This window comes from Ranitomeya imitator, chromosome 2, assembly GCF_032444005.1.
Source record: "Ranitomeya imitator isolate aRanImi1 chromosome 2, aRanImi1.pri, whole genome shotgun sequence".
Lineage (NCBI taxonomy): Eukaryota > Metazoa > Chordata > Amphibia > Anura > Dendrobatidae > Ranitomeya > Ranitomeya imitator.
Window position 1 is genome coordinate 543,985,048 of NC_091283.1, and position 15,637 is coordinate 544,000,684.

At 50.7% G+C, this 15,637-nt stretch overlaps 1 protein-coding gene across 4 annotated transcripts in view; it reads right to left on the reverse strand.

The window, feature by feature from the left end:
• The window catches only part of RALGAPB (Ral GTPase activating protein non-catalytic subunit beta), a 119,564-nt gene that overhangs the window by 36,946 nt on the left and 66,981 nt on the right, over window positions 1-15,637 (reverse strand). For 2 of the 4 annotated variants that reach the window (XM_069751939.1, XM_069751937.1), the window contains 3 exons: window positions 15,555-15,619; window positions 15,016-15,142; window positions 6,755-6,888 (listed from right to left, as the gene is read on the reverse strand). In XM_069751939.1, the coding sequence (XP_069608040.1) occupies window positions 6,755-6,888; window positions 15,016-15,142; window positions 15,555-15,619 (326 nt within the window). The remainder of the gene's footprint in view (window positions 1-6,754; window positions 6,889-15,015; window positions 15,143-15,554; window positions 15,620-15,637) is intronic. The other 2 variants (XM_069751940.1, XM_069751938.1) reach the window with 1 other exon arrangement.

Genomic DNA, 15,637 nt, shown 5'->3' on the forward strand with positions numbered 1-15,637 from the left:
ACTGGAAGGCCCCTGAGGATCCTTTCCCAATGGCGGAGGGACAGAAAGATGGCCCGAATTTCGAGGACGTTGATCGGCAGCGCGGACTCCTGCAGCGACCAACGGCCCTGAACCGTCAGGTGGCGAAAAACCGCACCCCAGCCGACCAGGCTGGCATCCGTTGTCACCACCTGCCAGTGAACCGGAAGGAAGGACCTGCCCTGGGAGATGAGAGGAGACGTCAGCCACCAGTTGAGAGACCGCTTGACCCGAAAGGAGAGTCTGATCGGCCGATCCAGGGAGAAGACCGACCTGTCCCACTGAGACAGAATGGCTTGCTGAAGGGGTCGAGAATGGAATTGGGCGAAGGGAATCGCTTCCAAGGTAGCTACCATCCTCCCCAGAACCTTCATGGCCGATCGGAGGGAGGGAGGCCGAGGACCCTGGAGCAAGAGAATGTCCCGACAAAGGGTGGATCTCTTGTCCTTGGGAAGGAAGACTCTGGACTGACGAGTGTCGAAGAGCATGCCCAGAAAGATGATGCGCTGAGAAGGAATAAGGCAGGACTTCTTCCGGTTGACCAGCCATCCGAAACGGGATAAGGTGTCGAGAACAATGGACAAGCTTTCGTGGGCCTGAGCAAAGGACGGAGCCTTGATGAGGATGTCGTCGAGGTATGGAAACAGAACCAAGCCTCTGACTCTCAAAATGGCCATCAGCGCCGCCATGATTTTCGTGAACACCCTTGGCGCGGTTGCGAGACCGAACGGCAGGGCGACGAACTGAAAATGATCTTGTTGCACTGCGAAGCGCAGGAAACGGTGATGTCCGGGAAATATTGGAACATGTAGGTAGGCGTCCTGGATATCTATAGAGCATAGAAATTCCTGAGCCTCCATGGAAGCAATTACTGAACGAAGGGATTCCATCCTGAAGTGTCTCAGGCGAACCCTCCTGTTCAACAATTTGAGGTCCAGAATGGGACGAACCTTGCCGTCTTTTTTCGGTACCACAAAGAGGTTCGAGTAGAAACCCGTGTACCGTTCCTTTTCTGGGACGGGAACGATTACCCCGGATTTGAGCAGAGAAGCGATGGCTGCGAAGAAGCCCGGAACCAAAGCGGGATCTTTTGGAGGACGAGATTGGAAGAAACGATCTCTGGGTCGGGAGGCGAACTCTATTTTGTATCCCGAAGACACAACTTCCCTGACCCATGCATCCTCTACTGCGGAAATCCAGACGTCCCTGAAACGGAGAAGACGGCCCCCCAACCTGGGAGTTGGGCTGGAGTCTTGCCGAGAGTCATGCGGAAGTGGATCTTACAGGCCTGGGCCTGGACGATCTACCCTGGGAATAGCGAGGACCCAGGACGGAGTGGGCCTGAAGGACACCGCCTTCTTCTCTTGACGTGCCTGTGGCCTCTGTTGCTGCTGGGAAAAGGAGTTTGATGCAGCGAAGCGACGAAAAGGCCGGAACGAGCGAAACTGCCGTCTAGGAGGAGGGCGACGAGGTTTAGCCTGGGGGAGAAGGGAACTTGTGCCCCCAGTGGCGTCCTTAATGATCTGGTCCAGCTGGGAACCAAAGAGACGAGAGCCCTGGAAGGGCAGACTAGTGAGGGACTTTTTGGAGGACAAGTCCGCCTGCCAGGCCTTGAGCCAAACGGTCCGGCGGATGGCAACGGCATTGCTGGAAGCCTGAGCCGCACAAGAGGCGACATCCAGGGAGGCGGAAACCAGGTATTCACCAGCGTGGGAAATCTGGTTGGCAAGTTCCGCTAATTGCGCGGGAGGAGCCTCGTCCAGGATACCTCGCCGCAGATCCTTGGCCCATTTTGAGATGGATTTTGAGGCCCAAGTGGAAGCAAAGGCCGGACATAGCGCTGCTGAAGCCGCTTCGAAGGCAGATTTTGCGAAGGATTCTATAACTCTGTCGTTAGAATCCTTCAGAGACGCTCTGCCGGACAGTGGGAGCACCGTGTTGGTGGACAGCCTGGACACAGGTGGATCCACCGAGGGAGAGACCGTCCAATTGGCGGTAAGATCTGGTGAAAAGGGATATAACACCCCCAGGCGTTTTCCCCTCTGAAAACGTCTGGTCGGATTCTCTCTCTCTCTGGCCAGGATTTCCTCGAATTCAGGATGAGGGGCAAAAAATTTTGAAGGTGGTTTGGCCCGTCTAAACGAAACCGCCTGATCTGCGGGTTCCGTAGAGGGATCCTTAATGCCACAGGTTTGGTTTATAGCCCGAATGAGGTTCTGGACCGACTCACTCATGGTGGCGATTTGGCTAGGGTCCAGCTCCGACATCTCCTCTGAGGGCGCATCAGATAAAGCCTCGCCTGACTCAGGGGAGGAGGAACGGTGCGACACCAACCGCGGGGGAGGGCCGGGCGGCGAGATGGAACGCGAAGAGGACTCAGACCGACGTTCCTGTCTGGACCTTTTGTAGCTTGGCAAGGAGGTCTCGGGTGGCGGTTCCTGCGACCCGCTGGCAACGGCAGGGGTCTGCAGGGGTAACCGATCCAGCGCGGACACCAAGGTTTGAGATACCCGTGTTAAATCGGCCACCGATTGGGACAGAGAGGCGGCCCAGCCTGGGATGGGGGGGATCACTCTCGGGCGGAACAGCCGGGGGATCCTGGGCGGTGGGAACAATCGGGTTGCTGCAGGACTGACACAGCGGGGAGGACTGACCTGAGGGAAGTTTGCTGTTACAGGACGAACATGCAAAGTACGTGACTAAGGCAGAAGATGAAGAAGTAGGGGGGCGAGAGCGGCCCCCTTTAGAAGACATTTTGAGAGATCCCTGAAGATGCCAGTGGGTTAGGGGACAGTGGGCAGAGAAGGGTGTCAGTCTGCAGTGCAGCTACTCACGGACCCGGTCCTGGAAGATGTCCCACTTGTCCTCGCGGAGAACTTCCCTGAGGGGCTGATTCTGCGATGCTGAGCCACAGAGGATGCGAGTGAAGGAGCGTGGCGCGCTGTGTGAGGCACTGCGAGGCTGCTGCTGCTGCTGCTCTGGCCAGGATGGAGAAGCGGTGCAGACCGGCCGAGAGACCCACGAGGAAGGGGGTGGGGCCAGACGCAGAGGCGCCGGTGGGCAGGGCGCAGAATGTCGGGCGGGAAAAAGCCCGTTTGCAGGAGCGGAAATGGAGAGGCCGCGAAACCGGAAGTAGGCCCCGGCAGAAGCCGGGGCCTAAATTAGTCACCGGTGGCCGAGAAAAGAAGCCGCGGCGCCGAAACAGCGCGCCGGAACAATGCGGCGAGGAGAAGGCAGAGCCGCAGGAGCCGCGGCCCGCCAGGCTGCGCCGCTGGAGGACGCCGCAGAAAACACCCTCCTGCGGCGCCAGGGCGATGCGCCGCAGGGGAAGCGGCGCGACCGCCTGCAGGGCCGCGTCGCAGAAGGGGTCGCAGACAACAACCTCCCGCGGCGCCAGAACAAAGCGCCGCAGCGAGAAGCGGTGCGACCGCCTGCAGGGCCGCAGAAAACTACCTCCTGCGGCGCCAGAACAAGCAGCGAGAAGTGCAGGGCCGCCCCGCTGAGAATGTGCCCAGAGGAAAAGAAGGCCAAAGGGGCACCGAGAAAGAAGGAATACCGGCCGCGCCATTATGACGGACGATGGCCGGGAAAGCGGTTGACAGGGAGCCCCAAACAAGAACCCCCCTATCAAAGATCTGGGAATGGGAAGGGGGAGAATACTCACCTAAAAACATCCCACGCCGGTACTAACCTTAAAAGGGGGTGAGACGTCCAGGCTGATGGACGTCCTCATCTCCGCCGACCGACAGGCTCTGGTGGGCGAGTGGGTGGGGGACGGAACCAGGACCGGACTTCTGAGCACGCTTCTGTGCTAGGATCTTGGTCCTGGAGAGGGATCTATGAGGATACGGGGTGGCAGTACACACCGTACTCATAGTCCGTATTGTGGGACTACAGGTGTGACTGTTCACCCTGTATCCCTGCAAGGAAACCTGTAAGGGAAATCGCACATTGAGGTAGATAAGGGTCTAATGAAAGACCCGTGTCCACCTCCTACTGACACTAAGCTAAAACTGAAGAGTATAATGCCAGTCGGTGGGGTGTACACTGCAGAGGAGGAGCTAACTTTTTTATTTGCATAGTGTCAGCCTCCTAGTGGCAGCAGCATACACCCATGGTTCCTGTGTCCCCCAATGAGAGGCGATAAAGAAAGTTGTACATTCACACTGAAGGCATCAAAACTATGAATTAACACATGTGGAATTATATACTTAACAAAAAAGTGTGAAACAACTGAAATTATGTCTTATATTCTAGGTTCTTCAAAGTAGCCACCTTTTGCTGTAGTCACCGGGAATGGTTTTCACTTCACAGGTGTGCCCTGTCAGGTTTAGTAAGTGGGATTTCTTGCCTTATAAGTGGGGTTGGGACCATCAGTTGTGTTGTGCAGAAGTCTGGTGGATACACAGCTGATAGTCCTACTGAATAGACTGTTAGAATTTGTGTTATGGCAAGAAAAAAAAGCAGCTAAGAAAAACGAGTGGCCATCATTACTTTAAAAAATGAAGGCCAGTCAGTCCGAAAAATTGGGAAAACTTTGAAAGTGTTCCCAAGAGCAGTGGCAAAAACCATCAAGCGCTACAAAGAAACTGGCTCACATGAGGACCTCCCCAGGAAAGGAAGACCAAGAGTCACCTCTGCTTCTGAGGACAAGTTTATCCGAGTGACCAGCCTCAGAAATCGCAGGTTAACAGCAGCTCAAATTAGAGACCAGGTCAATGTCACACAGAGTTCTAGCAGTAGACACATCTCTACTACAACTGTTAAGAGGAGACTTTGTGCAGCAGGCCTTCATGTTAAAATAGCTGCTAGGAAACCAATGCTAAGGACAGGTAACAAGCAGAAGAGACTTGTTTGGGATAAAGAACACAAGGAATGGACATTAGACCAGTGGAAATCTGTGCTTTGGTCTGATGAGTCCAAATTTGAGATCTTTGGTTCTAACCACCATGTCTTTGTGCGATGCAGAAAAGGTGAACGGATGGACTCTACATGCCTGGTTCCCACCGTGAAGCATGGAGGAGGAGGTGTGATGGTATGGGGGTGCTTTGCTGGTGACACTGTTGGGGATTTATTCAAAATTGAAGGCATACTGAACCAGCATGGCTACCACAGCATCTTGCAGCGGCATGCTATTCCATCCGGTTTGCATTTAGTTGGACAATCATTTATTTTTCAACAGGACAATGACCCGACACACATCTCCAGGCTGTGTAAGGGCTATTTGACCAAGGAGGAGAGTGATGGGTGCTATGCCAGATGACCTGGCCTCCATAGTCACCTGACCTGAACCCAATCGAGATGGTTTGGGGTGAGCTGGACCGCAGAGTGAAGGCAAAAGGGCCAACAAGTGCTAAGCATCTCTGGGAACTCCTTCAAGATTGTTGGAAGACCATTCCCGGTGACTACCTCTTGAAGCTCATCAAGAGAATGCCAAGAGTGTGCAAAGCAGTCATCAAAGCAAAAGGTGGACACTTTGAAGAACCTAGAATATAAGACATAATTTCAGTTGTTTCACACTTTTTTGTTAAGTATATAATTCCACATGTGTTAATTCATAGTTTTGATGCCTTCAATATGAATGTACAATTTTCATAGTCATGAAAATACAGAAAAATCTTTAAATGAGAAGGTGCGTCCAAACTTTTGGTCTGTACTGTAATATATAAATATATACTTTTTGTATTGAAGAACTGAAATAAATTAACTTTTTGATGATATTCTAATTTAGTGAGAAGCACCTGTATGTGCTGATACAGTCACAAAACATATATATGGGGCGAGATGAAAAAGGATATGTGCAAGATATAAATCAATGTGGAATTGAACAGCACAAGATGGGATGTTAAAAAGGAACAGATGAAAACACACAATTTGTGCAGTCCACATGTATATATCACACAAAACGTGTGGTCTGAAGATGAAATGCGGATAATAGTGAATATGCAAAAGGCATTACAAAGAGGAAATGTATGAGTGATCAGCTGTGCAAGTGCGGCGCACACCCAGAAGGGCGCTTTGGAACTCGTCCTTCGTCAGGGAGTTGACAAAGGACGAGTTCCGAAACGCGCGTCGGGGTGTGCGCTGCACATGCGCAGCTGATCATTCAGGGTAATACACATTTCCTCTCTACAATGCCTTTTGTACACTGGCTATTATCTGCATTTCATTTACATCTTCAAACCACATGTTTTGTGTGACATATACATGTGGACTGCACAAACAAATTGTGTGTTTTTATATGTTTTTTTTTTAACATCCCATCTTGTGCTGTACAATTCCACATTGAATTATCTTGGCACATATCCTTTTTCATCTCTATACATGTTTTGTGACTGTTCCAGCACGTATATTGATCTACACTGGTGATGTATACCATTGACTTTACGGTTTTTTAAAATATTGCTGGACTTCTTATCTGCACTACTTGGGCAACCTGTCATGCCATGACTAATCCAGTGTACCATATGCTGCTACTTACCTGTTGGACTTGAATCTTTCTTTACAATGTATTACTGTGTGTTTATTCATTTTAAGCGCTGTTACTATTATATGTAAGTGCACTCTCTCCCTAGTTGTGCCACCATCCACCAAGTTTGTTCTAATAAAGGTGTTTTATCTTTTCCATGCCTTAGAACATTCTGTGACCACATATTCGTTTTTTTCCTCTCGGTTACTCCACACATCACACCCGCCTAGATTATACTGTACACAGGGAGAAAATGTAGCTACTGACCTTGGCGAGACCAGACAGTAGCTCCAGGGCCGCCAGTGAGATGCTCATGTCTGGCCTCCATTGCGAGTTGAGTCTCTGAGTCACCAAGTGGATGCTGCGCATGAGCAGACCGGCAGCTGTATCTGTATGAAGAGCTAGGATGTAACCGCAGAACCAATGCAAAGCGGGGGAGGGAAAACAACCGCTCATTAGTAACGGGAAGCGGACAGCCCAGGAGCAGGGCACAGCCACAGGGCACAAAGACATGTAAAACTGGCCTCCATTATTAGCTCCACTCCCTTATGATCATTACGTGGCACACATATAGGTGTTAATAAAATTCAGTCCACAATCAATGGACATGTTAATTCACAGCAGATTCACAAGAACCATCTCTACATACCACTTGTAAATGTGGGTCTCTTACCGAAAATTAAGGGTCTGCATGTGAGTGAGACTGATGGCAGTTCCCAGGACAACAGCATGGCTGGATTACAGGAAGAGAAGTTAAAGGGTCAAAATGAAGTTATATTCTCCCTGTAGCTGCTCGCTTCCAGTCATTGGGCCGCTGCAGTGGGCTATTACAGTCACCGCTCACTACACAGTGAGCATTCCCTCTGCATGGTGACAAACCGCCTGCGCTGCAGCTGCATGCCCACTTCGGCGCTGCACGCCCCCTCCTGCGCTGCACGCCCCGCCTGCGCTGCACGCCCCCACCTGCGCTGCACGCCCCCGCCTGCGCTGCATGCCCACTTCGGCACTGCACGCCCCCTCCTGCACTGCATGCCCCCGCTGCACACAGGGCTGTCAGTCAGATGCAGGGAAGTGACTGGAAGACAGAGGCTGCAGGGAGAACAAAATGTCATCTTCTCCCTTACTTTACCTCCAGTAAGGCAGCCAGGCATGATTTAAATGCAGCCCTGTTTTTTTTGTTCTGCTTTGCTTCCTACTAACCCTATTAATAAGCCCATTTATTACGTGTAAATAAATAAATTCTGCATTTGATATCCTTCATGCTCATGAATAATCATCAGCATCAACCTTTAAACTGCTGTGAATTAACATCGGCACGTTCAATGATGGATATCCATGCAGCATACATTTTGACAACAAAGTGTGGATTACAGTGTTGTATTGTCGGCCCGTGATTGTTAGTGGTGGATTGGTATCTGAGAAGTATTGTGCAGATTTGAGTGTAGTGAAGAGAGAATTAGATGATTTACAATTAAGATAGCTGGCTGGATGGGTACCTGGATATCCTATGGTAAAAACAGTAAAGAGAGCCAAGGTTATTTAATCCTCTCAGAGTTACCCTAATGTAATTAATGACTGATAATCGTTGTGTAAAGCAATTATATAGTAAGGATCAGGTGTCGTGAGACAGGGGAACCTCAAACTGGGGCATAGAAGGTGTAAACGAGTCCTAAACCAAGTGCCCAGAGGGACGATTCATGATCAATTAGATACTAAAGGTTGTGCAGGCACCCTCTGCCTAATGTCCCTCTGATCTGACAACGGCTGTGACAAGATGCCACTGCACACTGGGCACAACAGCTGCCAGAGCAATCATCATACATGGCTCCTACATATTGGGTTAATGTCAGTGTCATCCATTACTGCACGAGTTTGCCGGCATCCATAGGGTCTTTCATTGAAAAGCATCACGAAAACAAGGGTCAGACATGTTGGATTTCAACATTCCTAATCAAGTGTCTGGCAGTGGCTAATCTTATTCTTTCCAGTGAAGTAATATCAGGACATCAGGGAGATTGTGTGGCAGACATCATAGATGATAAAGGTAGGTGGCTATCCTCTAGATGCTTGTGTTGCTGTCCACAATATTATGCATTAAATCACAAAAGGCGCCCCCCAGTGGTCAAAAAACATATTTTTTCTAAACATTCATCTTGGAGCCAAGAATCCATTTATAGACAGGACATCAAAGAAAGCATACACAGCACACGACAATACATACATGAGAATTTTTGAAAATAAATGCATAAGATCATGCAAAATCTAAGTTTCCCACCAATGCCGTGTGATCTTATGTGTTTCAGGCAACTATAATAAAAAATGTAAGAAAAGGGGACATGGCACTTAATGGGGGTCTGTACGAGATCAGAAAAACATGGCTTTCTTCCACAAACAGCACCACATGCAGCAACCCAGAGGCTGCAATAACAGGATTTTTGGTTGCTTACCGTAAAATCTGTTTCTCGGAGCCTTCATTGGGGGACACAGGAACCATGGGTGTATGCTGCCACTAGGAGGCTGACACTATGCAAATAAAAAAGTTAGCTCCTCCTCTGCAGTGTACACCCCACCGACTGGAAGTAGGATATTCAGTTAGTGAAAAAAAGCAGTAGGAGAAGCAACATGTTAAAGATAGAAAGTCAAACTGTGACAATATAACACAATAAAACAGAGCTGTTCAACTTGGGAGGGTGCTGTGTCCCCCAATGAAGGCTCCGAGAAACAGATTTTACGGTAAGCAACCAAAAATCCTGTTTTCTCTATCGCCTCATTGGGGGACACAGGAACCATGGGACGTCCCAAAGCAGTCCCTGGGGTGGGAACAGCAGAAAAAAACTCCATTCAGGTCGGAGAACTTACCACTGCCGCCTGCAAGATCCTTCCGCCTAGGCTGGCAACTGCCAAAGCGTAGGTATGGAGCTTATAACATTTGGCAAATGAGTGAATGGAACACCAGGTTGCCTTGCAAAGTTGTAGGGCAGATGCCCCATGGTGTACCGCCCAGGAGGCGCCCACTGCCCGAGGCAAAGTGAGTCTTAATCCCAGGAGGAGTCACTCTGTTCCGGACCTGGTAAGCCTCCAGAATAGCAGGTCTGATCCAGAGAACAATCATAACCTTGGAGGCTGGCAGGCCTCTTGGCGCACCGTCTGGAATGACAAATAGACGGTCCGTCTTCCTAAAGAAGGTGGTCCTAGACAAATAGATCCTCACCGCCCTGACCAGGTCTGGCCTGTTCAGCGAACGCTCCAGAGAAGAGGTCGGAGCAGAACAAAAAGGTGGGAAGGACGATCTTATTGAAGTAACAAGGAGGACACCACCCTGGGAAGAAAAGGCGACGATGGCCGTAAACTACCTTATCTTGGTGAAGAACCAAGAAATGGGGCGACAGGAGAGAGCCACCAACTCCGAGACGCGCCTAATGGAGGTGATGGCCACCAGAAACGACACCTTGCAGGACAGAACAGACAGTGAGGCCTCATGGGGAGGTTCAAGGGGGGGAACCCCACAGCCTCCAGAACAAGATTAAGCTCCTTGGGATCCACGAGAGTCCGGTACAAGAGAGCTGCATGCACCACTCCTTGAAGAAAAGTTCTGACCTGAGAACGGGACGGATATATATCCTTGTACCGTGATAGCCAGTAGATAAAATATTTGAAATTGAATTAGTCTATGCCTGATGAGGCCTGAGAAGTCTCGAAGGTTTGCAATTTGCTACCATCTTTTCAGTTAGCCATTAAGAGGTATCAACCACCGAGGTCTCTCAGATCTAAATATCTGACCTGAGAACGGGAAGTCAAGGACTTCTGAAATGGGACTTCAGAAAGAGAATGGAAAGCGTTGCTACCTGACCCTTTAGAGGACTAAGGTCAAGGCCAGCATCAAGTCCCGCCTTGAGAAAAGGCCAAATGGAAGGATTCAACAGCCAAGATGTTAAATTGAGCAACCAAGAACTCTGGTGGCAGATCGGTCCTTGGGACAGAAGATCTGGCCTGTTTGGGGCCTCCAGAGGAAGTCCGCGAGGAGATTGGCGATCTCAGCGAACCAGAACCTTCTGGGCCAATCTGGTGCGATCAGAAAGACCGGCACCCCCTCCGCAATGATCTTCAACAGCCTGGGAAGAAGGGAAGGGGAGGAAACAGATAGGGAAATACAAAATGCGACCCAGGAATGGCCAAAGCATCGGTCTCCACTACAAGAGGGTCGCGGACCTGGAAATAAACGGTGGAACCTTCCTAAGCAGTCGCGACACCAAGAGATCCGCGTCCGGAGATCCCCATCAAAGGCAAATTTGAAGGAAGACCTCCCGATGCAGGGACCACTCTCCTGCCGAAAGGCCCTCGTGGCAGAGAAAAACACCGCGGCCTAGTTGCCAACACCGGGAATATGCACTGCGGATAGTGCCGGAACCGTCGCCTCTTCCCAGAAGAGGATCTTGGATACCTCCGCCATTTCCAAGAGACTGATTCTCTCCATGGTGTTTGACATATGCCACAGCCGTGGCATTGGACGTCTGGATTCTGACTGGCAGACCTCTGAGAACCTTTTCCCAGTGACTCAGGGACAGAAGAATGGCCGCTATCTCAAGGATGTCGATCGGCAGAGGGGAATCTTGCTCCGACCAACGCCCCTTTAACTGACGGATTGTGGGAAACCGTGCCCCAGCCGGGAAGGCTGGCGACCGTCGTCACCACCTGCCATGGGCGAGAAGGAAGGACCGGACCTTGGGAATGAGAGGGGATGACAGCCACCAGCTGAGAGACCATTAGAATCGGACGGAAGGCCGAATCGGACGATCCAGAGACAGCACCGACCTGTCCCACTGAGAAAGGATGGCCTACTGAAGTGGAACAGCGCAAAAGGGAACGCTTCCGATGCTGCCACCATTCGTCCCAGGACCTTCATTGCTGAACGGAAGGAAGGCAGCCGAGGGCCTTGCAGAAAACTCCGTCCTGGAGAATTGCCCGTTTCTCCTTGAGAAGAAAAAAATAACAAAAAACCCTCGACTGACAGGTGTCGAACAGCATGCCTTAGAAGACGAGGCACTGACTCGGAACAAGACAAGACTTTGTTCTGCTGACCAGCCACCAGAAACGGGACAGGGAGTCGGATGATTGTCACTCTCCTGGGCCTGAGAGGGGGGCGGAGCCTTGATGTCTTCGAGGTACGGAATGAGCACTAGGCCCGTGATCCTCAAAATGGCCATAAATGTAGCCATGATCTTTATGAAGACACTGGGTGCGGTCGCAAGACCGAGTGGCAGGGCGATGAACTGGAAATGACTCTTCTGCACCACGAAACGCAGGAGACACAGGTGTGCTGGGAAAATCAGAACATCGAGATAGGCTTCTTGGATATCTATGGAGAACAGGAATTCCTGTGGTTCCATGCAAGCCAATACTGAACAGAGGGACTCCATCCTGAAATGCCGCAGGCAGAACCTTTTGTTCACTAACTTAGGAACCAGATGGGTCGAACTGCGCCGTTGTTCTTCGGCACTACAAGCAGGTTTGAATAGAAACCTGTGAAGCGTTCCTACTCTGAGATGGAAACGATAACCTCTGAACAAAGAAGAAAGGCAATGGACACAAAGAAACCTGGGATCAGATTAGGATCTTTTAGAGGGTGGGATTTGAAGAAGCGATTCCGGGGCCGTGAAGCGAACCCCATCTTGTATCCAGAGGATACCACCTCCCTGACTTCGACTGAGGCAAGCCAAACATCCCTGCAAAAAAGAAAAAAACAAAACAGACGCCCGCCCAAACTGGGAGGAACACTGGGCCCTTAGCACGAGTTATGCCAAGGAAGATCTGCCAGGTCTGGGCCTGGTGGACCTACCATGGGAATTGAGGGAACGCCAGGAAGGGGTAGGCTTGAAGGAAGCCTTTTCTCTAGCCAGGCGAGACCGCGGTCTGTGCTAGCCAGAGGAATATTCTGACGCCACGAACCAGCGAAAGGACAAAAAGGGAGCTGAACTGCCATATCAGGGGAGGCCAGCGACGCTCGTGCCTCCCATTGCGTCCTTAATAATTTGTTCCAGCATGTAGTCAAAGACGGGCCCCCCTGGAAAGGGAGGCTGGTAAGGGACTTCTTTGAAAACAAGTCCACCTGCCATGTCTTGAGCCAAATATTCCGCCAGATGGTCACCATATTGCTGGATACCTGAGCTGCACAAGACACGCATCTAGGGAGACAGCTAGCAAATATTTCCCTGCATAGGAAATCTGGTACGTCAGGTCAGCCAGCTCCCCCGGAAGAGGTCCAGCCGTGGTACCCTTACAAGGCTGTTTGGTCCATCTAGCTGTGGTCCTTGAGACGCAGGTAGAGGCAATGGCCGAGGCACAAAGCAGAAGCAGCCACTTCAAAAGGCTGATTTTTCCAGCGATTCTATACTTGTATCCTTGGAATCCATGAGGGATGCTGCATTAGAAAAGTCGAAGGACCATGTTGGCGGACAGTCTGGGGACCGACGAGTCCGCTGCCGAGAAATCAGTCCAGTTAGCGATGAGCTCAGGGGAGAAGGGATATAGGATGCCGAGACGCTTCCCTGTCTGAAAGCATCTGGTATGGTTCACCTTTCCCCTGGCAAGTACCACAACAAATTCAGTGTGTAGAGCAAAGACCTTGGAAGTTGGTTTTGACCGTCTAAACGAAACCGCCTTTTCTGCGGGTTCCGTAGATGTATCCATGATGCCTAAGGTCTGGTTGACTGCAATAATAAGGCTTTGCACCCTATCACTCATGCTAGAGGCCTGTAGTGAAACAAAGTCTGAATCTTCCTCTGAAAACATGACCGAGGACGCCCGTCTGACTCGGGAGAGGAGGATCTGGAAGAGGGATCTCACCGTGCCAGACCGGAGGGCGAGATGGATCGGGAAAAGGACAGAATTTCGCTCCTGTCTGGATCTCTTGTGACCTGTGTTGAAAAGGCCGGATAGAGAATCCTGTGACCCACTGGCAACTGCGGGGGGCTGGGAGGGACAATCTGTCAAGCACGGACACCAGGGACGTGACATCCTGGTGAGGTCCGCCACAGACCGAGACAGAAGGAAAGCCCACCCAGGGATAGGGGCCTCTGTCTCACCCGGGGTAGGAACTCCTGGGCGGTGGGTTCATGATGAGCAGACCCATTAACTGATGCCAGAACATTAGGGAATAGGAGAGCCGAGGAGAGTGTCGGGCTGCAGAGCAGCTACTCACAGTAGGTGCAGTCATCCTGTATTCAGCTCCAGACTGTAGGGCTGCTGTGCCAGGAAGAGAAGGCTCCACAGGAAACAAGTACAATCTGGATCAATAGGAAAAATGGCAGTCACAAGAGGGTGTCCAGGACCAGGAGTGAAAAAGCGCACACTGCAGGGACACATGCTGAAAAGTCTGCTCTGAGACAGGAAAAAGGGGCGGAGCTAAATCGCGGGACCAGGGGCGGAGCCAAGTGTCGGGGGCGGAGCTAAGTCCCGGCAGGAAGGAGCTGACTAAGAGCTAGGTGGGAAAAAAGCCCGCCCGAAAAGCAGGAAGAAGAGGGGCGGAGCCAGCCCTGCAGCTAGGCCCGAGAGAAGCCGGGACCTAAATTAGAGCTGGTGACCGCCGGAGGATGGGGGAGCGGCGCAGAGGATTGAAAAACGCTGCAAAACAATGCCTGCAGCCCCAAATACCCGCAAAATTAAAGGGGAAAAGACCCCCGATGCCCCACTCTGCAGCTAGGCCTGGAAGAGGCCGGGACCTAGATTACATCCCATGACCACCGGAGCACGGGGGAAGTGTTGAGGAAAGCCCTAAAACTGCTGCAAAGGTAACCTGAATTAAGGGGCCCACTATTAAAATAAAGGAATTTTTTTTTTTTTTTTCCTTTCCCGATCTTCTTTCTTCTGTGATCTTCTTATCTCTGTACCTGGGGGGAGAGAGAGAGAGAGTACCTCCCCATCCAAGATCGGACGTCCGATAATCCAGCATAGTGGGACGTCCGTGTCTCCTCGAACCGACAGGCTCTGGTGGGCGAGTGGGTGGGAGACGGAGGCAGGCCCGGGTCTGAATCACCTCAACACGCTTCTGTGTTAGGGGCTGGGGTCCTGCCGACCAGACATATGAGGATACGGGGTGGCAGTACACGCCGTACTCATAGTCTCTTTGTGGGACTACAGGTGTGACTCTTCACCCTGTATCCCTCCGTGGTACCTGAAAAGAAACGACGCACATTGAGGTAGATAAGGGTCTAATGAAAGGAGGAGGAGGAGCTAACTTTTTTATTTGCATAGTGTCAGCCTCCTAGTGGCAGCAGCATACACCCATGGTTCCTGTGTCCCCCAATGAGGCGATAGAGAAAAATGAATACCCCACACAACCCATGCACAGGGGTTCATAGAAGCAAGCAGCCATGTTTTTACAATCCTGTGCAGGCCATTTAAAGCCTTCTCGACATAAAACAGCAACCTCAATTTTTAAAGAATTAAAGAGAAAAAAAAGTTCCAAAATGCAAGTCATGCGATTGATCATCTATGTACTGAATGGCTAAGGATAAAAAGTGTGTTCTTACCATAATCCCGCAGCAGTGCGTGGGCTGGCCTGTCACTGTCCGGGGTAGTGGGCTCAGTGCTGCCTCCGCTGGCTGAGCTGATGCCGCTGTTTGTTCGGCTATGACTTTTCATCACATTATTCTCAATCTGCGTCACACATGAACATACATGTATACATAACCGCACAGAATTAAATGAATACGTCTATATATAATTATACACGGTGCGGACAAAAGAATAGGCGCTTGGATCATGTAACCTATGGGCCATCCAGATTCTCACGTGCTCCTAACACGTTCTGGATGTTTATATCAAACAGTCCCAAATGTGTATAAAATATAAGAGATCGGGAAGTTTGGTTTTGTGCTCCACTGGGGAGGGGGGAGTGATGATCTGTGTCCAGTACTATGGACTATGCGGGTGCTATAGAAGCATAAGGAAATAAATAAGATGCAACCTAGATTTGTTCATACATTATTAATAGCCTGATCATAAAATCGCACCTAGCCTGTAACGCAATGTATCTACAAAGTGCCATGAATGGCCAAAGCAACCTTACCGTCTCCACCTGGTTTCCTGTAGCTTCCAGAAAAGCAGAGTCTTGGACAATGTTCAGCATCGCACCTAAAGCACAAATTCCGC